Here is a 20123-nt window from a genome sequence, read left to right on the forward strand (position 1 = left end):
CCTGTGTGTGTGTGTGTGTGCACATGTAGCCTGTGTGTGCGTGTGTGTGTGTGCACATGTAGCCTGTGTGTGTGTGCACATGCAGCCTGTGTGTGTCCACGCACATGTAGCCTGTGTGTGTGTGTGTGTGTGTGTGTGCACATGTAGCCTGTGTGTGTGTGTGTGTGCACATGTAGCCTGTATGTGTCCGCGCACATGTAGCCTGTGTGTGTGCCCCGGCCCTGCCGCGCCGCCCCCCTCCCCTTCCCCGGCCCGCCGTGCCGCCCCCTCCCTCGACCCGGGGAAGGGTTTGTGTTTGTAACTGGCTGGGGTGTGACAGCACACACGCACACACACAGCCATCGAGGCTGCTGAGGTCAGCTTTTCAGGCTTTACTGTGTGTGAGTCCCGCGTTACGTTTTTGTCCCCGAGCTTTAGAGGAATTTACTTGCAGTGCAGTAGTAATTCTTGTCTGCAGGAAGTAATCCCTCTCCCCCCACATTAGTGGGGCAGAAGGTGCTTAGCCACAGGGAGATTTAAGAGTGGATACATTTTCACCCAGAGTGTAAATCAACCCATGATTTATCACCCAGCCACCGTTCTGAATTGTCATCGCAACCCGTAATTTTATACTGCAGCCGTTGCTCATTTGTGTGTTAGCATCCTGTATGGCTGTCGTAGTGTATGCCTGGGCTGTTCTCTGTTTAGTGTGTGTGCGGGGGAGGATGGGTACTTGGAAAATGTGAAAGGATATTGAAATGCAAATTTCACAGTGGATGTTGGAATTTCTCAAAAATCCTGTTCAGTTTTGGTGAATCACCGATGCAAAATCAGATTAGCTTGAGGATTTACAAATCATTTAGAACCTTGTCAAGAATAATTATATCCTATAATAATCGCACTATTCTTCTCTCAAAGAAATGGTACCATTTAAATTTTGTTAGCATAGAATTCTCCACTGAGCCCTATGATATACACACATTTGTGTTCTGCGCTGTGGTTTGATTTTGGCCGAGTTTGCCTTCCTAACAAATTTACTCCCAGCTTGACTGAGGAAGCAAGAGCGATAAGGTGAGGTGGATGGGGTAATGGGATGAACACACGGATTGCACCCATTGCTCATGGGAGATGTAGTATCATGTAGTGTAATCTCGGATGGACTTAATTATGTCAGATGCCTTTTGTGAACCACAATAATTGTTTTAAAGAAGAAACTGCTACCGAAAGTTCACCCGCCAGAGTGGCTAGTAAGAGCGACGCAGTTATACGCCAACTCGCAAATTCTACCCAAATTTGGCGGGTGCTGGGTGTTAATGCCAAATTCTGGTTATTTCCTTGTGCTCTGTCTGAGTAGGGTTTCAAACTCCATTTGCCTGTTCATCTTTTTCTGTACCTTTCTGGCAAAGCTGAGCTGTTTGGGGGCTTCAGTTAAGGCACTTCAGTACCTAAACTGTGGGTTGCTTTTCTCTCTTGGCGGTGTTGAAGCAACAAACATCAGCTGCATGAATTCTCTCAGCAGTTAATGGTTGCTAAAGGGAAACTTTAACCCTGTCCACATTTATATGTGCAAGTTTCTTTCCTGTATGTGTGATCGCTTTCTCTGGGAATTTCACTGTCCCATCTGTTCTGATCAGCTTTGCTTGCCTCCATGCCGATCTCCACAGTAATGATAGAGGCAGGGGGGTGAATGCTGCTGGTGTCCAGCCAAGTGGCATGGTGGAAGCGTGGTTATTTGCAAAACGCCATTCTCTCTGGGGGTGAAGTGAGCTGTCAACCTGACCTTTGTGTGATCATTTTAAAGTGCTAATTTCTGTCATGCAGACCACTGTAGATGTGTTAGCCTCTAGCTGCTCTGTTAAAGTTGAAGATTATCACCAGATCATGTGGATCATGTATGATTGTAATGGTCGCACAGTAAAATGTCCCATGTTAATTCAGCTGCGTGGTGTCTGACACTAACACCCCCCCAATCCAAACCCAGACATCAGGATGTTATGTGTTTGAAAATGTTTTGGTCTTTAACATTTTTGTGCTTTAAAACTACTTTTAGCAGCCCTTCCAAAATCAAAAATAATTTTTTTGATGGCATCGTTAAGCTCAAGCTGCTTGCACATTTCGTAGGAACTGAAAGTAAACCTGGTTGTGCTTGAGGGAACTGGTTAGTAAAGATGAGTAATGGTAATGGAGCCTCTCATTGGCCCGGGCACATCCTGCTTTACAGCACAGTCACTGATGGGAGCTGTAGTCAGCAAATCGTCTGTGACATCAGACAAACCGTTTGGAAAGCAGCTGGAGCCATTTCTCAGAGAATGTCAAGTGATTCATGCATCTTGAGAACTGCATACTACAGAATGAATTGTAAATGCATTAACTTAAGGTTTATGAATCAAACTTGACGAAATGTTGTACAGTGGTAGATTCTGGGGGACATTAGCCACAAAAATGCTAATAACTCTCAAGCCATTTGACATAAATTTATGGAACTCAAGTAGATTGGCATTCACGTCAAGAGCATAAACTTAAAGTATTGGCCCAATTGAAACACATGGTGGTGCTATAGAGCTTTTTTTTTTAGAATTCACAAAAAATCAGTTGTTGATTCGAATCTCTTTGCTACAGATGTAGGACTTTTTGCTAACAATAATTGGTGATTGAAATTTCACCAGCCAGCTTTGATTCAGCTGATCGCCCTGGGATGCCACGTTTGATGCCTTCAACCTTAGAAAATATTCCAGATAACCCGAATGAAACTCTGTCCCCTAGAAATGAACAAGGGATTTTAAAAGCAATGTTGGTCATCCTTTTTTTAAAGCCTTTTGATCTAGGTTTTGGAATTAAAGTAGACTGAAATAGTACAGGGACAAGCTATTTGCTGCCCAAGTACAGCAGGAGCCAGTAAATTCCGATTCCATTTGAATAATAGGTTATTGATCTCATCCGATATCTACGTTTTGCTTCGATTGTCTAGGAAGACAACGTGTGATTTCAGTCTGAGCTCTGTTGGGGAAATTGTGCCTCTTGGCAGTCAGCTTGTGTGTCCCACACATTATCATTGTGTGTTCTGTCTTTTTCAGTGTGATGCGGGTGCCCTGTGCTGCATTAGTGTTAACACTGTGTGTTCTGTCTTTTTCAGTGTGATGTGGGTGCCCTGTGCTGCATTAGTGCCTGTGAAATGCTGGCCTGTCTGCCAGTAGCAGGTGACCTTTCCCTCCAGCTTCTCTCCCACTCGCAGATGAACTCTGGACTTCAGAAATGTGAGTGCTTCCTCTGCCCTTCAACTCCATGAAAATATGTATAATGCCTTTCATGTGAGCAGTGATTACTGGTTTGAAATAATTGCTATTGCAACTGTATTAAATTTAATGCATTATTAAAACTCGACATCTTACAATTGCATTTTCGACTTAATTTAATTCATTAAAACATTTTTCTTGTTGTTTTTATTGCGTATAAAGGTACAGAAGTTCAGCTGGTTTGTTTCAAGAATGCCACCATGCAGCTTATTCTATGGCAGTATCTAAGTATAAAAGACAAAATGTTTTCATGAAGAACATTGTGTAATCAGGAATGAATTGCTAATTTTACAGCCAAAACATTGACACTTCTGTGAGAGGTGTGAGGGAGTTTTAAGTGTATACATTTTTGTGGTTTGTGTGGAAATGGGCCTTTTGTGGTTTGTGAGGGGCAGAGTCAGGCCTCATACCATTCTGCTGTGATGTTTTTAGTCTATGAGACTCAACACAACCTTTGCCACTTGTTTATCATTAAAACACGGCCTTTGGGATGACCTGGATGTGCTGGAATTGTGCTTTAAGTAAAACAACTACTTTAAGTGAGTTAATTATTCTGGCATCATTTGTTTCCCCTCATTCATCGAAAGAATAAGACTTCAATATCAGTGAGAGGGTGCCAACCTGTGCCCTCTGTAATACCAAAGCCATCCGCCTCAAAGTCACTTCATAATGGGCCTTCACACTGAGATTCTGGTGGTTTGGAGACTGCCTGTCTCTGGCTGTTGGTCTGGAGACTGCCTGTCTCTGGCTGGTGGTCTGGAGACTGCTTCTGAATGAACTACTTCTCTGGGGCCCAATTTTTCACAGCTAATTGGGGAGCCCAGTCCAGCCTTAGGGGGCCCAGCCTTAGGGAGCCCAGCCTTAGAGAGCCCAGCCTTAGAGAGCCCAGCCTTAGGGAGCCCAGCCTTAGAGAGCCCAGCCTTAGAGAGCCCAGCCTTAGGGAGCCCAGCCTTAGAGAGCCCAGCCTTAGAGAGCCCAGCCTTAGGGAGCCCAGCCTTAGGGAGCCCAGCCTTAGAGAGCCCAGCCTTAGAGAGCCCAGCCTTAGGGGGCCCAGCCTTAGGGGGCCCAGCCTTAGAGGGCCCAGCCTTAGAGAGCCCAGCCTTAGAGAGCCCAGCCTTAGAGAGCCCAGCCTTAGAGAGCCCAGCCTTAGAGAGCCCAGCCTTAGAGAGCCCAGCCTTAGGGAGCCCAGCATTAGAGAGCCCAGCCTTAGAGAGCCCAGCATTAGAGAGCCCAGCCTTAGGGAGCCCAGCCTTAGGGAGCCCAGCCTTAGGGAGCTCAGCATTAGAGAGCCCAGCATTAGAGAGCCCAGCCTTAGGGAGCCCAGCCTTAGGGAGCCCAGCATTAGAGAGCCCAGCTTTAGGGAGCCCAGCTTTAGGGAGCCCAGCTTTAGGGAGCCCAGCCTTAGAGAGCCCAGCCTTAGAGAGCCCAGCCTTAGAGAGCTCAGCATTAGAGAGCCCAGCCTTAGAGAGCCCAGCTTTAGGGAGCCCAGCTTTAGGGAGCCCAGCCTTAGAGAGCCCAGCCTTAGAGAGCCCAGCCTTAGGGAGCCCAGCCTTAGAGAGCCCAGCCTTAGAGAGCCCAGCCTTAGAGAGCCCAGCCTTAGGGAGCCCAGCATTAGAGAGCCCAGCCTTAGAGAGCCCAGCATTAGAGAGCCCAGCCTTAGGGAGCCCAGCCTTAGAGAGCCCAGCCTTAGAGAGCCCAGCCTTAGGGAGCCCAGCCTTAGGGAGCCCAGCCTTAGAGAGCCCAGCCTTAGAGAGCCCAGCATTAGAGAGCCCAGCCCAGCCTTAGAGAGCCCAGCATTAGAGAGCCCAGCATTAGAGAGCCCAGCCTTAGAGAGCCCAGCATTAGAGAGCCCAGCCTTAGAGAGCCCAGCATTAGGGAGCCCAGCCTTAGGGAGCCCAGCCTTAGGGAGCCCAGCCTTAGGGGGCCCAGCCTTAGGGGGCCCAGCCTTAGGGGGCCCAGCCTTAGGGCCCAGCCTTAGGGCCCAGCCTTAGAGAGCCCAGCCTTAGAGAGCCCAGCATTAGAGAGCCCAGCCTTAGAGAGCCCAGCATTAGAGAGCCCAGCCTTAGGGAGCCCAGCCTTAGGGAGCCCAGCCTTAGGGAGCCCAGCCTTAGGGGGCCCAGCCTTAGGGGGCCCAGCCTTAGGGGGCCCAGCCTTAGGGGGCCCAGCCTTCGAGCCTTATTTAAGAGTAGTGCACCCAGGTAGAAATTGCCTATTTAAATGCTTTGGGTTAAGGGATTAAATGGGTTTTCTGTGGAAACTTGCTTTCTGAAGCAAAAGCTTGATGGAATTAACAAACATAACTAAGGAGAGCGGGAGTTGGGCGGGTCTTGACAAAGGGTAGATTTCGCCTCAAGGACATTGTTTACATAATCTCAGTCAAACAGGAACAACTTTTTTGATGCATGGAAACATAAAATCTCAAATGTGCGAATCGGTAAAAGCCAAAGGCAATATGAGCCTTACTTGTAAACAAGCTTTACCCGGCTTATTATCTAGTCTATAATACAAGCTTAACCAGGCTGATTATCTTATCTGTAATAAAAGCTTAACCAAGCTGATTACCTTGTAGGCTAAATAATATAAGTATACAAGCAGTAATACTCGAAAGGGTCTGAAAACGACCTGGAACGTGGAGGCAAAAGCATTAGATTATTACGCACAGTATGAATCAGGAGGCTCCACTCCACACACTGCCGACTCATTTAGACCCAAAAGGGCTTTAGCAGGTGCATGCTCATATCACTGCATGTGTTTCAGGGTTCTGCAGGGGCTTTAGCAGGTGCATGCTCATATCACTGCATGTGTTTCAGGGTTCTGCAGGTAGGATTGAGCTCTGGGTGAGTTCATGATAAACTGTCCAGTTTCACTGTTAAATTTCACTGTTATTTACACCATGTCCTGCAGCTGAAAAGCAGAACTGCAGTGTTAATAGATGGTGTGAAACTGGGAAGGAAGCCTCTTAGACTGGAATGAAAATCGCACTGAGCATCATTTTTGATTAATCCATTTTTCAGATCCACTTAATGCTTTACTTGATGTGGCTCGTGGACTGAGTTTCTAAAACGTTTGTAACGCGTAAGTGCTAAACGGGGCCTTTGCCCAACGCAGCCTTTTAGATCGAATTTAACCAATGAAATGGCCTACAAGCTCTCCTGCTAACCCTCTGATACAGAGAACAGTGATTGGTCAGTGGCCTCTGTGATGGAGTTCCATGAGGAACTGTGTCCGTGGCACACAAGCATATCTACCCTAATTAATGAGGAAAATGGCTTTCTTGCTTTCAAAAGAGGAGTTATACAATTATAAACGATCTGACGCTTCACATGTCCAGCATCTTAACATGGCTGTAGGGTTGCACTGTAAATTACCTAGAGAGATAGAGCTTCCTGCAGTTTTGGATAGCCTGTTTCAATGCATGTGCACATGGTCACCATCATTTCATCTGCATTTAAATATAGTTAGAGCTTTTTTTCCCAGTACAGTCAAAGTTGTTTGTGCAAATGGTAAACTAGAGGGGCCAAGAAATGTAACCTGGAGGTACTCCTTTGGTCTTCCAGAAGATTCTACAGTAGAATGTTTTTGACCAGTTGTATGGTTTGAACATAGACAGTAGGAGAGCACCAAGATAGAGTCTACAGTCCAGTGCAAGTTAAGCACTAGTTTTATAGGGTGGCCGTTAAGGACAAGACAAGTGAATAAATAAAAACGGAAAAACAACTCCGAAAACGCAGCAACAATTTAGCAACACAACATTACACAAAACAAAGTGACAACTCTCGAACCGCAATCTAATTTCCCAGAATGCATTTAACAACACAGGAAACACAAAGACCACTTGGAGATGCAAGATTTCACAAAACAAAATAACAAACCCGAGAACACAACTGAACTCTGATAGTCTTTATCACCCGGGGCGACATAGCTCAGGAGGTAAGACCGATTGTCTGGCAGTTGGAGGGTTGCCGGTTCAAACCCCGCCCTGGGCGTGTCGAAGTGTCCTTGAGCAAGACACCTAACCCCTAACTGCTCTGGCGAATGAGAGGCATCAATTGTAAAGCGCTTTGGATAAAAGCGCTATATAAATGCAGTCCATTTTTATGATCGTATTGGAGCATCAGTAGTTGCATGCTGAGATACGTTTGTAGAAAAGAATGCCTCTGTAATGTCAGTGTCAGCGTGACTACTGTGAGCACACACAGCCTACACTCAGTCATGCCTCTGTCACAGATATGTTTATTTACTCCTGTGCATGTTTATGTATGTAATGGCCACCGTAGTTTTACCATTTTTCTGTATGTATGTCAGTTTTGTATGAATTGTTTATTTCAGGTTGATAGGGACTTCTCTGTTCTCAGAAAGAAGAAAGGCTCAATGAAATCACTTGTGTTTAATGAACTTTCATAGTTAAAGATTAATGAGTTCATCGTCAACAGGAAGTCAATATTTCTTTCAGACCTAAACTGCCTTTCCTTTTGTGTTTTTGTCTTGTTCACCAGGGGACACTACCCAGAAAATGAGATCTGCACAGTATCCAACACCAGCGGAACTGGATGCCTATGCTAAGAGAGTTGCCAACAGCCCACTGACGATAAAAATCTTCCCCAACAGCATCAAAGTTCCGCAGAGGAAGCACATTCGGCGCACCGTGAACGGCTTGGACACGTCCAGCCAGCGCTACAGCCCGTACCCGACTCCCGCCAGCGCCAAGACCGGCCTCCTCGCCATCGTCAAGGGGCCCCTCAAAGGGCCCATCAAAGGGATCCTCAAAGGCTTTGAAAGCGGCCGAGCGCGTCTGCTCCCAGAGGTGACCATGAACCCCCCCAGCGGGCCGTACGGCACTCAGAGCACTTTAAACCTCCCCCAGGCCCAGAGCAACGCCCGGGCCAGACCCCTGCCCCAGCGCCAGGGCCTGCTGCACCCGCACCCGCACCCGCAAACTTTACAGCTGCAGCAGCAACCAGGCCTGCTGCATCCGCAAACTTTACAACAAGGCCTGCCGCATCCACAAACTTTACACCAGCAGCAACAGACTCTGCAGCGCCAACAGACTTTACAGCAGACGCTGCAGCAACAGCAACAGGCGCTGCAACAACAGCAGCAGCAACAGACGCTGCAGCAACAGCAGCAGCAACAGACGCTGCAGCAACAGCAGCAGCAACAGACGCTGCAGCAACAGAAGCTGCAGCAACAGACGCTGCAGCAACAGAAGCTGCAGCAACAGCAGCAGCAACAGATGCTGCAGCATCAACAGACTTTACAACGGCAGCTGCAACAACAACAGCAGCAACAGACAGGCCTGCCCCATCCACAGACACCGCAGGATCCGAGGCAGCTCCCAGGTATGGCCCAGCTGCCAAAACTGCAGCAGCCGCAGGTCCTGCCCCAAGCACAGACTCTGCAGCAGCCGCAGGTCCTGCCCCAAGCACAGACTCTGCAGCAGCCGCAGGTCCTGCCCCAAGCACAGACTCTGCAGCAGCCCCCTGGCCTGCCCGGACTGCATGGACCCAGGAAGATGGCGGACGGCGAGGCTCCGCCCAACGTGACCGTGTCTACCTCCACCATCCCGCTGTCCATGGCGTCGGGCCGGCAGCAGGGCCGGCCGGCGGACCTGAGCAGCATCGTGCAGCAGATCAGCCAGTTCTGCCAGCCGCGGCCGGGCGCCAGCACTACCTCAGTGTGCGAGGGACAGATCGCCAACCCCAGCCCCATCAACCGCAACCTGCTCATCAACGCCAGCTCCCGCGTGTCCGCCCAGAACCCCGCCCCCGCGCCCCTTCCGTCCTGCGCCCTCGGCTCCATGGACAAGCCGGCCGCCCCACCCGCCACCACCAACCGCATGCCAGTCTACAGCAGCGACATGCAGCAGCAGCAGCAGCAGCGCTGCTGGAACCAGCAGCACCTCTCTCACCCACAGCAGCGAGTCTCAGAGGAACGGAACCCCTGCAGTCGGCAGCCCCGGGACCGGCAGGGGCGGAGCTACCCGCAGGACCCGTGCGCTGGCCAGCCCTACGGCTTGGCGGCCCCCATGGAGAAGCCTACGCCCTCCCCGCCCGTCAGTGGGATGCCGGGGGTCGTGCCCTACGCCAATGGCCACTACTTCCAGCCCATGTGGAACGGCGTCCTGCCGACGCCTAACAGTGACAGCTCCGGGTCACAGGACCTGGCCTTGCCATTCCACGGGGGACCACCAGGGGGCCCTGTAGACTGCGCCCCAGGGACGCAGTACAGGGCTGGGGCCGGGTCCTCTGGCCAGACTGGCGTGATGCAGGGCATGGAGTATGTGGGCGGGGAATACCAGGCACCCTGCTTCAGAGACCAGAGCCTGGCCCTGGGGGGCAGAGCCCCAGAGCCCAGCCACAGCAGAAATACTCATATTCAGGTTCCAGGGTTCAGATAAGCTACAACTTCTGTGTACGTAGTTATTGATCTTTTAGTCTTAAATGCATAAAAATGAATTCATTCAAATGAAGCTAACTTTAAAAAAGTATATATATATTTACATATCTATATATATATACATATATATATATATTTAAGAGCAAGCAGTGTTTTTGTTGTTGTCAATCTTGCAAGTGATCAATTGAAACGTTTTCTAAATAACACTCCTTAATGTTACTCACTTGTTAGAAAAACGAGCTGTTTTCTTCTGCGTTTTAAATGGGCTTCATTTCCTCTTTCCCCCATTTATCATCCATGTTATAGTGCACCCTCGTCCATTTTTATTTTGTTTGATTTCCAAGCTAGAAATCTAGCACCTGGGAGTGTATTCATTGTGGTGGTGGTATTATTATTATTATTATGATGATAGCCGTTTCTTTTCTTTATCATAACATTGATCTAACAATGTCATTTTGTCACACGTTTTTGCACCGATGCAGAACTGCTGAGTGCAGAATCTAGAGCCGCTGTTCATGTTCTTCTGATGTTCAGGGCCTGAGTCTATCTGTATTGGCTGCTGTTCACAGAAGCCCTATGCAGCACTCTCCCACCAACACGCCTTTCCCGGGCCTCCTCTGTGCTGAACAGCCAAAACCTTCTTAATGGTTCAGTGTGAGGCCTCACCCATTCCTAATGGTTCAGTGTGAGGCCTCACCCATTCCTAATGGTTCAGTGTGAGGCCTCACCCATTCCTAATGGTTCAGTGTGATACCTCACCCATTCTTAATGGTTCAGTGTGAGGCCTCACCCATTCCTAATGGTTCAGTGTGAGGCCTCACCCATTCCTAATGGTTCAGTGTGATACCTCACCCATTCTTAATGGTTCAGTGTGAGGCCTCACCCATTCCTAATGGTTCAGTGTGATACCTCACCCATTCCTAATGGTTCAGTGTGATGCTTCACCCATACACAGTTTGCCCAAGCTGTTCCACACGAGTATGAGCTTCTACGCTGAACATATTGCTGGACCTCAGAAGTGGACTTTGCATAGGTTAACCAGGCGATAAACTGATACAGAAGCTAGCGTGGGGCTTTGTGTCTGCCCTACTCCACACTACACCCTGTTTTTGCAGTCATTTTTTGCAGCGTTGGTGCGTGCTGATTCTGGTTTTGTCAGCAGTTGGAAATGTCACTTCCGCCGTAACTTAAAATGAAACCGCATATACTGATGTGAACTTGAAGCAGTTGGCTATGGTTAAAAAATATGTATGTATGGCCATGTTCTACTTTGAGACGTTGGTCCTTCATAAATCTTTTTAATCCTATTAGTTGTATCTGCCACACAATATCACATAGTATTCTGTGTAGAAGTCAATCTTAGTGAGTTTGAAAAATTTGTGGGTGCTCTGAACCACTTGTTCGGTTTTAAGCCGATTGTTAGAATAGTGTTTTTATGAATGGGATGACTGAAAAGAAGTGTAAAATGTTACCAGTTTCAGAAAACAATATTGAGGCATGACATATTTAGATTTTCGTACCTGTGTGTTTCTCCTTTGATCAGATTTAATGGGACTGCTGACCTTTTTTCCCCCTTAAGTTTACTTTTTATTTTTTTTATTTGCTCTTTTGTAAGAATCAAATGTTCATTTGGCTCTCCAGAGGACACAAACTGACACTTTGTATATGTTTAGTGTTAATGCATCTTTATTATGAACACTTCTTAAGTTATTTTTGAAAGGTGACTGTTAAATATGTTCAATCAGGTCGATGGCCAAGACTGGCTCTCTCAGTGAAGCTATCTCTTATCAGGTGTTTGTACTGATGAGTAGCACCCTCAGAAAGGGAGAGCGGTTGACATTCTCTCAGACACTACAGTGCAGATACAAATCCAGGCGTCTGTGTCCGCATAGTTTCTCACACATTCAGTTTCCGCCCAGCAAGTTCATTAGTAATATGCAACGTTTTTTTTCTTTCTTTATTTGTGAATGGGATCGCTTCAAGTTAGAAAACAACTTTGGAAGGTGTAGCTTTTTTTTGTCATTTTAACAAACACTTGAATTACTGAGATGAGATATTTGGTTGATTTGTTGGGTGGGAGTTAAACATTTGGAAGACTAAACTTTCTACCACACCTGACATATAGCCAAGTATCTGACAGAGTAGTACTAATCGTAACTACAAGCCAAATCAGAATTTTGATCTTTTTTTCACTTAAAAATAATGTTAGACATAGTTGCTACTAATTTGTAAATGAAGAAATGAAGAGTTACCCAGTACACATGTGAAGAAAGCAAATTGATCACTTGCAACTGCTAAGTTAAAAAGAAAGGACTTTCTCAAGCAGAATAGCAAATGTATTGTTTATTTTAATGTACACTGGTTTCACTACGATACTGCTGTAATTTGAAAGGAAGTATTCTCTGAATGTTGCCTGTGATGGTGTGTGAGTAGTGTTTGCGGGGGCTGTTTGTGGGGGCTGATTCACACACTCATGCACGCACTGTTTGTCTCCCTCCCAGACAACCCTCAAAAAAGCCTTAAGTATTTGGACCTGGGACTCGAGAACAAGCATGAATTGGGGAAATCAAACTGATCTAATGGACAGTGTTGGCATATTGGCAGCATGTGTCTTCTTAAGTTAGTAGTTTGATAGAAGTACAACGATTGAATGAAGTGGCAAGGAAATAAATTAGAAATTTTATTTTAATTAAGTTTTATACTGTATAGGTCTATGTAGTCATGGGCTGTAACAAATGTCATATTTTTAAAATTTTCAAACTACTACTTAATTTGCCTGTTATTTAACATGATTATAGTCTTAATTCTTTGTTTTTCTTGAAAAAATAGGGCTGTGACTCATTTTCTATATTTCAAGGTTGGAGCACATAGGAAACTGAATGCAAATGGCAAATTCAAAATTTACTGAATTGAATGAAAAATGCACAAATAATGATTGTCAAGCAGGAACCTGGACACAAGATCTTTATTTTCACAAGTAAGTTTTATTCCATTGCTCCCCCCCCCTTTTTTGCCCTGTTGTCTCCAATGTGCCTTGCCCCTCAGACTGTGGTTATATGGCAAACAAGTCAAGTCTGGGATTTGTGCTACAGTTTTACTTTAACACTGCTGTGATAAAAAAATATATATTTTTAATTTATGTTTTTAAAAGTAGTGCTAGACAGATGTGACATTTACTTATACCAAGGTAACATTTCCAAGATTAAATATTTACTTGAAATGTACTGGATTTCAGAGGGGTGAGAGAGGGTCTGATGGAATGGAACTGATTTAATTCACCAGGCTAAAATTGTTCATTTTCGAGGAGTCCCCTGTTCTGCTCCATACCCCCCCCCCCCCCCAATGTGTACTTTGTACTTTAATGAAGATTTGTTACAGCCCAAAGGGAAGGGGAAATAAAGCTTGTTTTTTTGCAAGTTTCTGTTCATTATCTGAAGTGCCTCCGATGGATTAAATCATGGAAATACTGTATTTGGTGTTTGTACACACGCGCGCACACATGCTCACCCTAAACATACACTAATGTTGCAATGTCCATAGTGAGAGGAGTCCAGTATTCTTCACTACTGATACTGTATTCATTAACAGAACTCCTAATGTGTTACGGGTAGCTAATGAAACATGTCAGTTGGTTTAAGCTGTTGCAGATTCACAGGTGACAGGTTTTCGTTTCCCCTGAGACTGACGGTGGACTGTAAGGTTTATGAATATTTACGAGCTCAGTTCCTCAGGGATTGTGCTGTCCCAGTGGTGCTCAGAGTGCCTAAGTGTTCATTTCTGAGGAAATCTCACTGGGATCTGTGAAGTACATTTATTCCCCCAAAAACGTCACACCTTTTCAGCTTGTGTGACCTAAAAGAAAACAAGAAATAGAACTGGGCCACTGGGCAGTTGAGTTGAGTTTGTTCAGTGTGCAGGGCATCGTCAGGTGGTGCCCTGTCTCCCTCTGGGGGTTTGTTCAGTGTGCAGGGCATCGTCAGGTGGTGCCCTGTCTCCCTCTGGGGGTTTGTTCAGTGTGCAGGGCATCGTCAGGTGGTGCCCTGTCTCCATCTGGGGGTTTGTTCAGTATGCAGGGCATCGTCAGGTGGTGCCCTGTCTCCCTCTGGGGTTTGGGGGGTGGGGGGGAGGTTTGGCTTTCCCTTTCATGTAGTTGTTTTTCCTCTTGTTCTCCTGTTTTTGAGAGGCATTATGTGTTGCACAAACATTCCCTTCTAACCAAAATAAATTATGACTTGCATTTGTAAAACTCTTGTTACTCAGACTCTTCCACTGTTTCTTTCTTCCACATGGACTTGCAATGGAGAGAATAATTCAGATGTGAAATGTGTTTACTGGGGTATTGTTGTGGCATTTGCTGTTCCCATGACATGTTTAAACTGCATTGTTTGCAGGGATGTAGGGGCCATAGCAGCTATTCATTACATGTCTGATGCGCTATATGAACCTTGTAAACTTCATAGATCAGAATCGCCACGAGTGCACTGGCAGTGAATGGTGTCCTCTTTCTCTGAAATGACTGCTCATTTTTCAGCTTCAATCACAATTTGAACAAGCCAGCAGTGCCGCCTTTGTCCTAGTTTGACCAAACACGCGTCACCCTTTCAACTCCCTGCCACAGCTCCAGGGACTGAACTGAGTGGCAATGGTTTGGCTGAATGCAGCATTCAAGAGCCTCCTTAAATTCTGGAAAATATGTCTGCTATGCCCAAAACCAGTATGTATCCATAAAGTTTCATCAAATCAAGCTCACCACCTCTGGATCGGATGGGATGGGAAGGGAGAAAGGGAAGGGAGAGCCAGAAGAAGTATTTTCCACTACCGGGCCAAATGCCAGTGACGCTGTGCTTAGCAATCTGAGTCACAGATGATTGATGGATGCTCAGAGCATGATGGAAAGTGGATTGCATTATGTAGTGCCAAGTTGTAAAAGCAAGTTTCCTTGGAAACTGCTGTTGAGTGAAGCCATCGGCACCATTTATAGGGTACATTGAGCTGATATGAAACTGTATTTTGCTCCCAGGCAGTATGAAACATCATCCATGCCAATTTTCTGGGGTTCTTAAGCAGTCTTAAGAGCATGCTTCTGTTACGGTCAGCTTTATGGAAATCAATGCATAAATAACAATTTCAAATTGGAGAGAAGTTTTTAGGCTTCACTTTGTAATGAGATTCTGAGGCAGCCTCCTCTGTGCTGCTCTTATCTCGCGCACAGGCCGCAGCGCCGGTGTACCGCGCGCACTAGCGTCAGGGTTCTTACAACCGGCACAATTTTGTGTGTTTTGATCTCAAGGGACTACAGGCTTGATGAGCTCAGGATTCCCTAGGTTTGTTCCATTGCTCTTTCTCTTACATTGCAGAATATGCTCAGGCTGCATTTCCAAAGAACCGTGGTTGTCATGCTAAGCAGAAGTGTGTGTGTCTTACACAAGGTCCTTACTGAGCGATTTGTTCAGGCAGAGATGCCAACACTGGTGCATACCTGCTATATCAAGCTAACCAATGAGGACTTGCACAGTTAAAAAGGAATTAAAAATAAAGATTTAAAAATTCAAATTAGTTTGAATCATTACCATATTCATGAAATTGAATTTAAATCTAAAAGCCCAATCTGATATTGCCAGCAACCTGAGGTTCAAATTTAAGTCATATATATTTCTATGGCCGCGTTTCCACCAAAATTACCCGGAACTTTCAGTCCCAGGAACTACTTTACCAGGAACTAAAAGGTTCCTTCAGCCAATGGTTGTCTGCGTTTCCACCGGGGTCTAAAGTACCGCGAAGATTAGGCAAATTAGCCCACTGACGTATGAAAAAGCGATGTTGTCGTCGGTCCATCTGTCATGATTTCTTCTGTAACCCCATACTACCACTGAAGTAGTAGGGGTTTATTCCACTTATATACAACGGGTTACCAACAATGACTATATATGGTTACTTTTGTATTTATTGATTTTCATATATCCTCTCAAACACATTCATTATGTTTTTATGCGAACATTCGCTTTCATGTCTTGACATCCGAAGCGACAGAATGCATTCACATTTATAGGCCCTATGTATAACTGGCAACAACAGCAGAAAACATGCACACGTTGTAAACAATTTGCTGTTTGATTACTTTCTCGTCGTCAGTTCCATATAGGCTAATCGCAAAATGACAAGAATAAAACGAAAACTCGGACTTGCGTGAAAATGTAAATTAGTAGTGGTACAGCCACCGTTTGCTTTCCTTCGAAGTTACTGCTAGCCGAGCAGCGAAGTGTGCCCTCCAGATGCGAACCATGCACCATAAATGAGTCCATAGTCTTCCTGGTCTTTTCGAGAAATTGAAAAATGGCAGTAAAATTACTGCAGTCTGAAAAAGCTAAAGGGACGATGACTAGAATTAACCTGTTATTTTACCCTGACAAAAAGTGCGGAAGGTGATTTCCAGTTTGCTTGTACTGTATCACCAATGTTAATTACGCAGAACTACCGCATACCTCACATAACTGTATCAAACGTTTTGAGTCAATTACAAGGGCTAACAAGAAATCCGGAAGAAAATATTCAGCAACCGAATTAATCCGTTTGAATGTTTTAGTACGTAATATGCTGTCCCAGCACGAATGCTTAGCATTTTATAAAACGAATACTAAAGCAAGAAAAGAGCAGAAGAGCACACGTTATAATTCCAAGACGTTGGCAGGCTATAACCAAAAGTAGGCTACTGCGCCGCATAACATACAAGTTTGATTTGAAGTTATTATGAAAATAAATCGGTTTGCGCCTGCATATTTTTAAACATGGCGCCTGAAAACAAAAAACACAAAAAAATGCTGCGAGTACTCGACCAATCAGAAATGTTCAGCGCTGCAAGCTCCACCCAAAAGGTTCCTGTACTTTCGGAAAGTACTACCCCCCGAGCAGGAACCTTTTGGGGGGTAAAATAAAGCCCCAGGAACTAAATTTAGACCCTAGTTCCTGCGGTGGAAACGCACTGAGTTCCTCGAAAGGTTCCTAGTTCCGGGGTATAGTTCCTGCGGTGGAAACGCGGCTTATATAACTACATAAAATCATATACCTCCTACTTTGCAGAGCTAATATAAAACTTAAAAAAAAAATTAGTGTCAGAGTTTTGTGAGGAAGAAATGAAACATAATTTTCAGTAAACTACGTTTAGCACGATTCACAGATCATGGAGGCATCCAACTTTCAGACCTCTAACTACCTAAAATGGCTAGACTTTATTAACAGTATATAGACTGCAAATTTCAGAGCCACAAGAGCTTCTCGTGGCCATGCTTTGTCAACTTTGTTTCTAGGACTATTCGAGAAGTCCAAAGACATACACGAAAATCATTGATGTAATTCACATAAATTTGACTAACTACCAAAATATGTGACCAGTGTAAATATCCAACTTAAGCATATATAGCAGAGTATGTCCATCAATACATGTAATTACTGTATTAGAAATGTCGCAAGAGCAGTGGTTCCCAAACTCGATCTTGGGGACCCACTGGGTATGCTTGTTTTCATGCAAGCCATTATTGAAACCTCCGAATTTTAACAAACTACCGGCTTTTCTTATTAAAATGTTTATTCCCAGTTGGTCATATTACGTCAGTCTATGGCTATACAGTCTATGAAGAATGAATGATCCACATTACTGGTCCCCAGGACTGAGTAACTACTGCACTAGGATGTTAAATGTTGTTGTTTATACTCGTCATACTCCAGAACAGTAGATGGCGGAAGTTTTCTGTGCTGCCGTTGATACTACCCTGTAAACTACCACAGAATCAGTCTGGCCAAAGATGGCACTGAGATTATTTGACACTGGAATGGGCGTTACATTAGTAACACTTTGTTATCAACATGCATTTTTCGTTTAGGAGTTTTAGTAGACAACTTTTGGTCTTAGTTCTTTACTGTAATCTGGTTATGAGCACATATCATCTGCAAATGTACAGTGAGTTATATTTTATGAATTTGTACTAAGTCGTAGGTAGGGCGACATAGCTCAGGAGGTAAGACCGATTGTCTGGCAGTCGGAGGGTTGCCGGTTCAAACCCCGCTCTGGGCGTGTCGAAGTGTCCTTGAGCAAGACACCTAACCCCTAACTGCTCTGGTGAATGAGAGGCATCAATTGTAAAGCGTTTTGGATAAAAGCGCTATATAAATGCAGTCCATTTACCATTTACCAAGTCATTGGGTCATACAAACAGTAAGGAGTATTTTTTGCTGCACTGTAAATTGCGAACATTGGTGATTTTTTCCTGCAAATGATGGCTGGTTTTTAACTGCCCTGTATTATCATTTCGGAGGAATAAGATCCAAGACAACATTATTTATTTGTGACCACGGCTTGTTGCACGCGGTAAGCAAGACCGAGCCTGCTGAATGCTTCTTTCTTATATCGGTAGCTAACCAGCTAGTTTTAGCATTACCTACCATTCACTAGTGTTTTCAGATGCCAACCTGAGTTATCAAATATTGATTAGCTAGCTAAGTAGCCTACATGGCTGACTGCAGTTAACATTCCCAAATCGCCAGACCTCACGCATTGGCTTGTCATCGAATTTGGCTCTCAACCGGGGTACTGTTATGGCAAGCCGTTTTAGCTTTAATTAATTTCTAGAGGATATCGCAAATTCAATTGTAACTAGTTATAATTCAAGCGTTTTCCCCATTCATTTCAATGGGACCTTTCATTTTTGATATCAAAAATTCCAATTTTCACTAGTTAAAATTGAATTCCTGATATCAAGAATTCCAAATTTAACTAGTTAAAATTGAATTCATGATATCAGAAACGAGTATTTTAACTATTTTTTCAACTATTTGCGTTGCGTTGGTAGACTGTGGGTATAAGCCTGCCATTGGCCGACTATTTCAGTTGGAATTCTCCTCCCCTTTCGCTATCTGTGTGTTACCGTTTTTGCAAGGCCACCGTCGCTGCATCCTGGGCTTAGCGCCGCCCAGGTGATTGTGATTGGTTTAAAGAAATACAAACAAGCCAGAGCGTTTTTTCCCCCCTATACCGGAATGATAATGGATTGAGCCAGACCTTTATCCAGTGCTGAAACGAAGTGTGGAGATAGGTCTGGCTATGCAAGACTACTGTGGCCTTGGTAGGGATTTGTTTATGGACAGAAATTGGTGCCTGTGGAAATTTAATTGTATAACTTGAATTTGTATAGCAATACATTAGTTTGTTTGAACTGAATTATTTAAGATTTGAATAGCATAACTTGATTATATTTCACTTTCTGAAATGGAATGTAATGATCTGAAATTGAACTTGGTATCTTGCAATGAATTTTCACCTAATTTCAAGTTAAATATTCAAGTTCAAGTTCTTAAAATTCAGCAGTTTGGTAGTGTTACATAGTTCGTTAAACTGATTAGCTGCTGCAGCTATTATTTATTTATTTGTTTATTTATTTATTTAAACCACTGTGGTCCAACGTGGTCTGTTCATGACGATTTTTCCGCTTCTTTGGGAAATATTTGAGATATTTATTTGAATGCCATACTTGTCACCAACCAAAGCATGTTCGGACATAAATATGAACACTTGGGTAGACACTCAAAGTATGTAGGCTGTTTTACTGTGTATAAGATATACATACACCAAACGGACTGATGCAAAACATCTGTTGTTGCACGACTGCAGTTCACACTGTTTGAAATAAAATGAAATGAAAATATGCACATATAGGTTCCCAGAATCAGAATGAACCCTTCAAGGCCAACATAAAAGGCTTGATCAAGGAACTCCAGTCTCCGTATGGGGCCACTCCTTAGTTTGCTATTCAATGAGAATGGTCTGGCTACAGGGGTGCAGATCTGTCTATGCAGGCAGTTTAATGTAATGTGCCTAAGAATGTGATGTTTTCCTATCCCTTCCCTGGACCAAAATCCCACCTGGATTGGTAAGGCTGCTGCAATATGAAATGTTTAACACTTGTGGACAGGATCTCATGATTAATGTTGCCCATTGGACAGATCAGATCTATCAGTGGTGTCTTCATCTAATGTTACCAATGTCCGAATGCACCTTTTATCAACATGTTGTGCAGGCTCTGGTGTCATGGCATCAGCCTCCTGCAGTAGAGGTGTCCATTTCTATCCTCATGGTGATGTAATTTTGAACCACCTTCAGCATCAAAGCAAACAGGCCAGCTTCTTATTATAGTAGGGAACTGTCATTGTTTACATTTGCCCCCGAGCTTGTAGAGCAGTGCTAGCCCACTCTGTTCCTGGAGGTCTACCGTCCTGTTAGTTTTCACTCCAACCCTAAAAAGCACACCTCATTCAACATCTAGAGATCTTGTTGAGCTGCTAATTAGAGGCAGGTGTGCCAAATTAGGGTTGCGATGATAACATACAGGATGGTAGATCTACTTGATTGGTTTGTTACCAATGTTGTTGATAATCAGCCAGTAAATATTTGTGATTAAGTGACTG

The 20123-nt window shown here is 44.7% G+C and overlaps 1 protein-coding gene across 1 annotated transcript; it reads left to right on the plus strand.

Annotated features, from left to right (window-relative positions):
• The first annotated feature begins 2667 nt into the window (after nt 1-2667).
• LOC135235886 (protein FAM222B-like) lies at nt 2668-13923 on the plus strand. The gene is made up of 2 exons (XM_064301861.1): nt 2668-3233; nt 7769-13923. Exons 1-2 carry the CDS (start codon nt 3152-3154, stop codon nt 9667-9669), a joined length of 1983 nt encoding a protein of 660 aa, XP_064157931.1. The 5' UTR covers nt 2668-3151; the 3' UTR covers nt 9670-13923.
• Nucleotides 13924-20123: the final 6200 nt, after the last annotated feature.

Source organism: Anguilla rostrata, chromosome 12, assembly GCF_018555375.3.
Source record: "Anguilla rostrata isolate EN2019 chromosome 12, ASM1855537v3, whole genome shotgun sequence".
Taxonomy (NCBI): domain Eukaryota; kingdom Metazoa; phylum Chordata; class Actinopteri; order Anguilliformes; family Anguillidae; genus Anguilla; species Anguilla rostrata.

Bases quoted from the DNA above. Each gene is read 5' to 3' on its own strand.
- LOC135235886 (XM_064301861.1), top strand. From the start codon at position 3,152: ATGCTGGCCTGTCTGCCAGTAGCAGGTGACCTTTCCCTCCAGCTTCTC. The intron at 3,234-7,768 runs GTGAGTGCTTCC...CTTGTTCACCAG, and splicing joins GAACTCTGGACTTCAGAAAT to GGGACACTACCCAGAAAATG.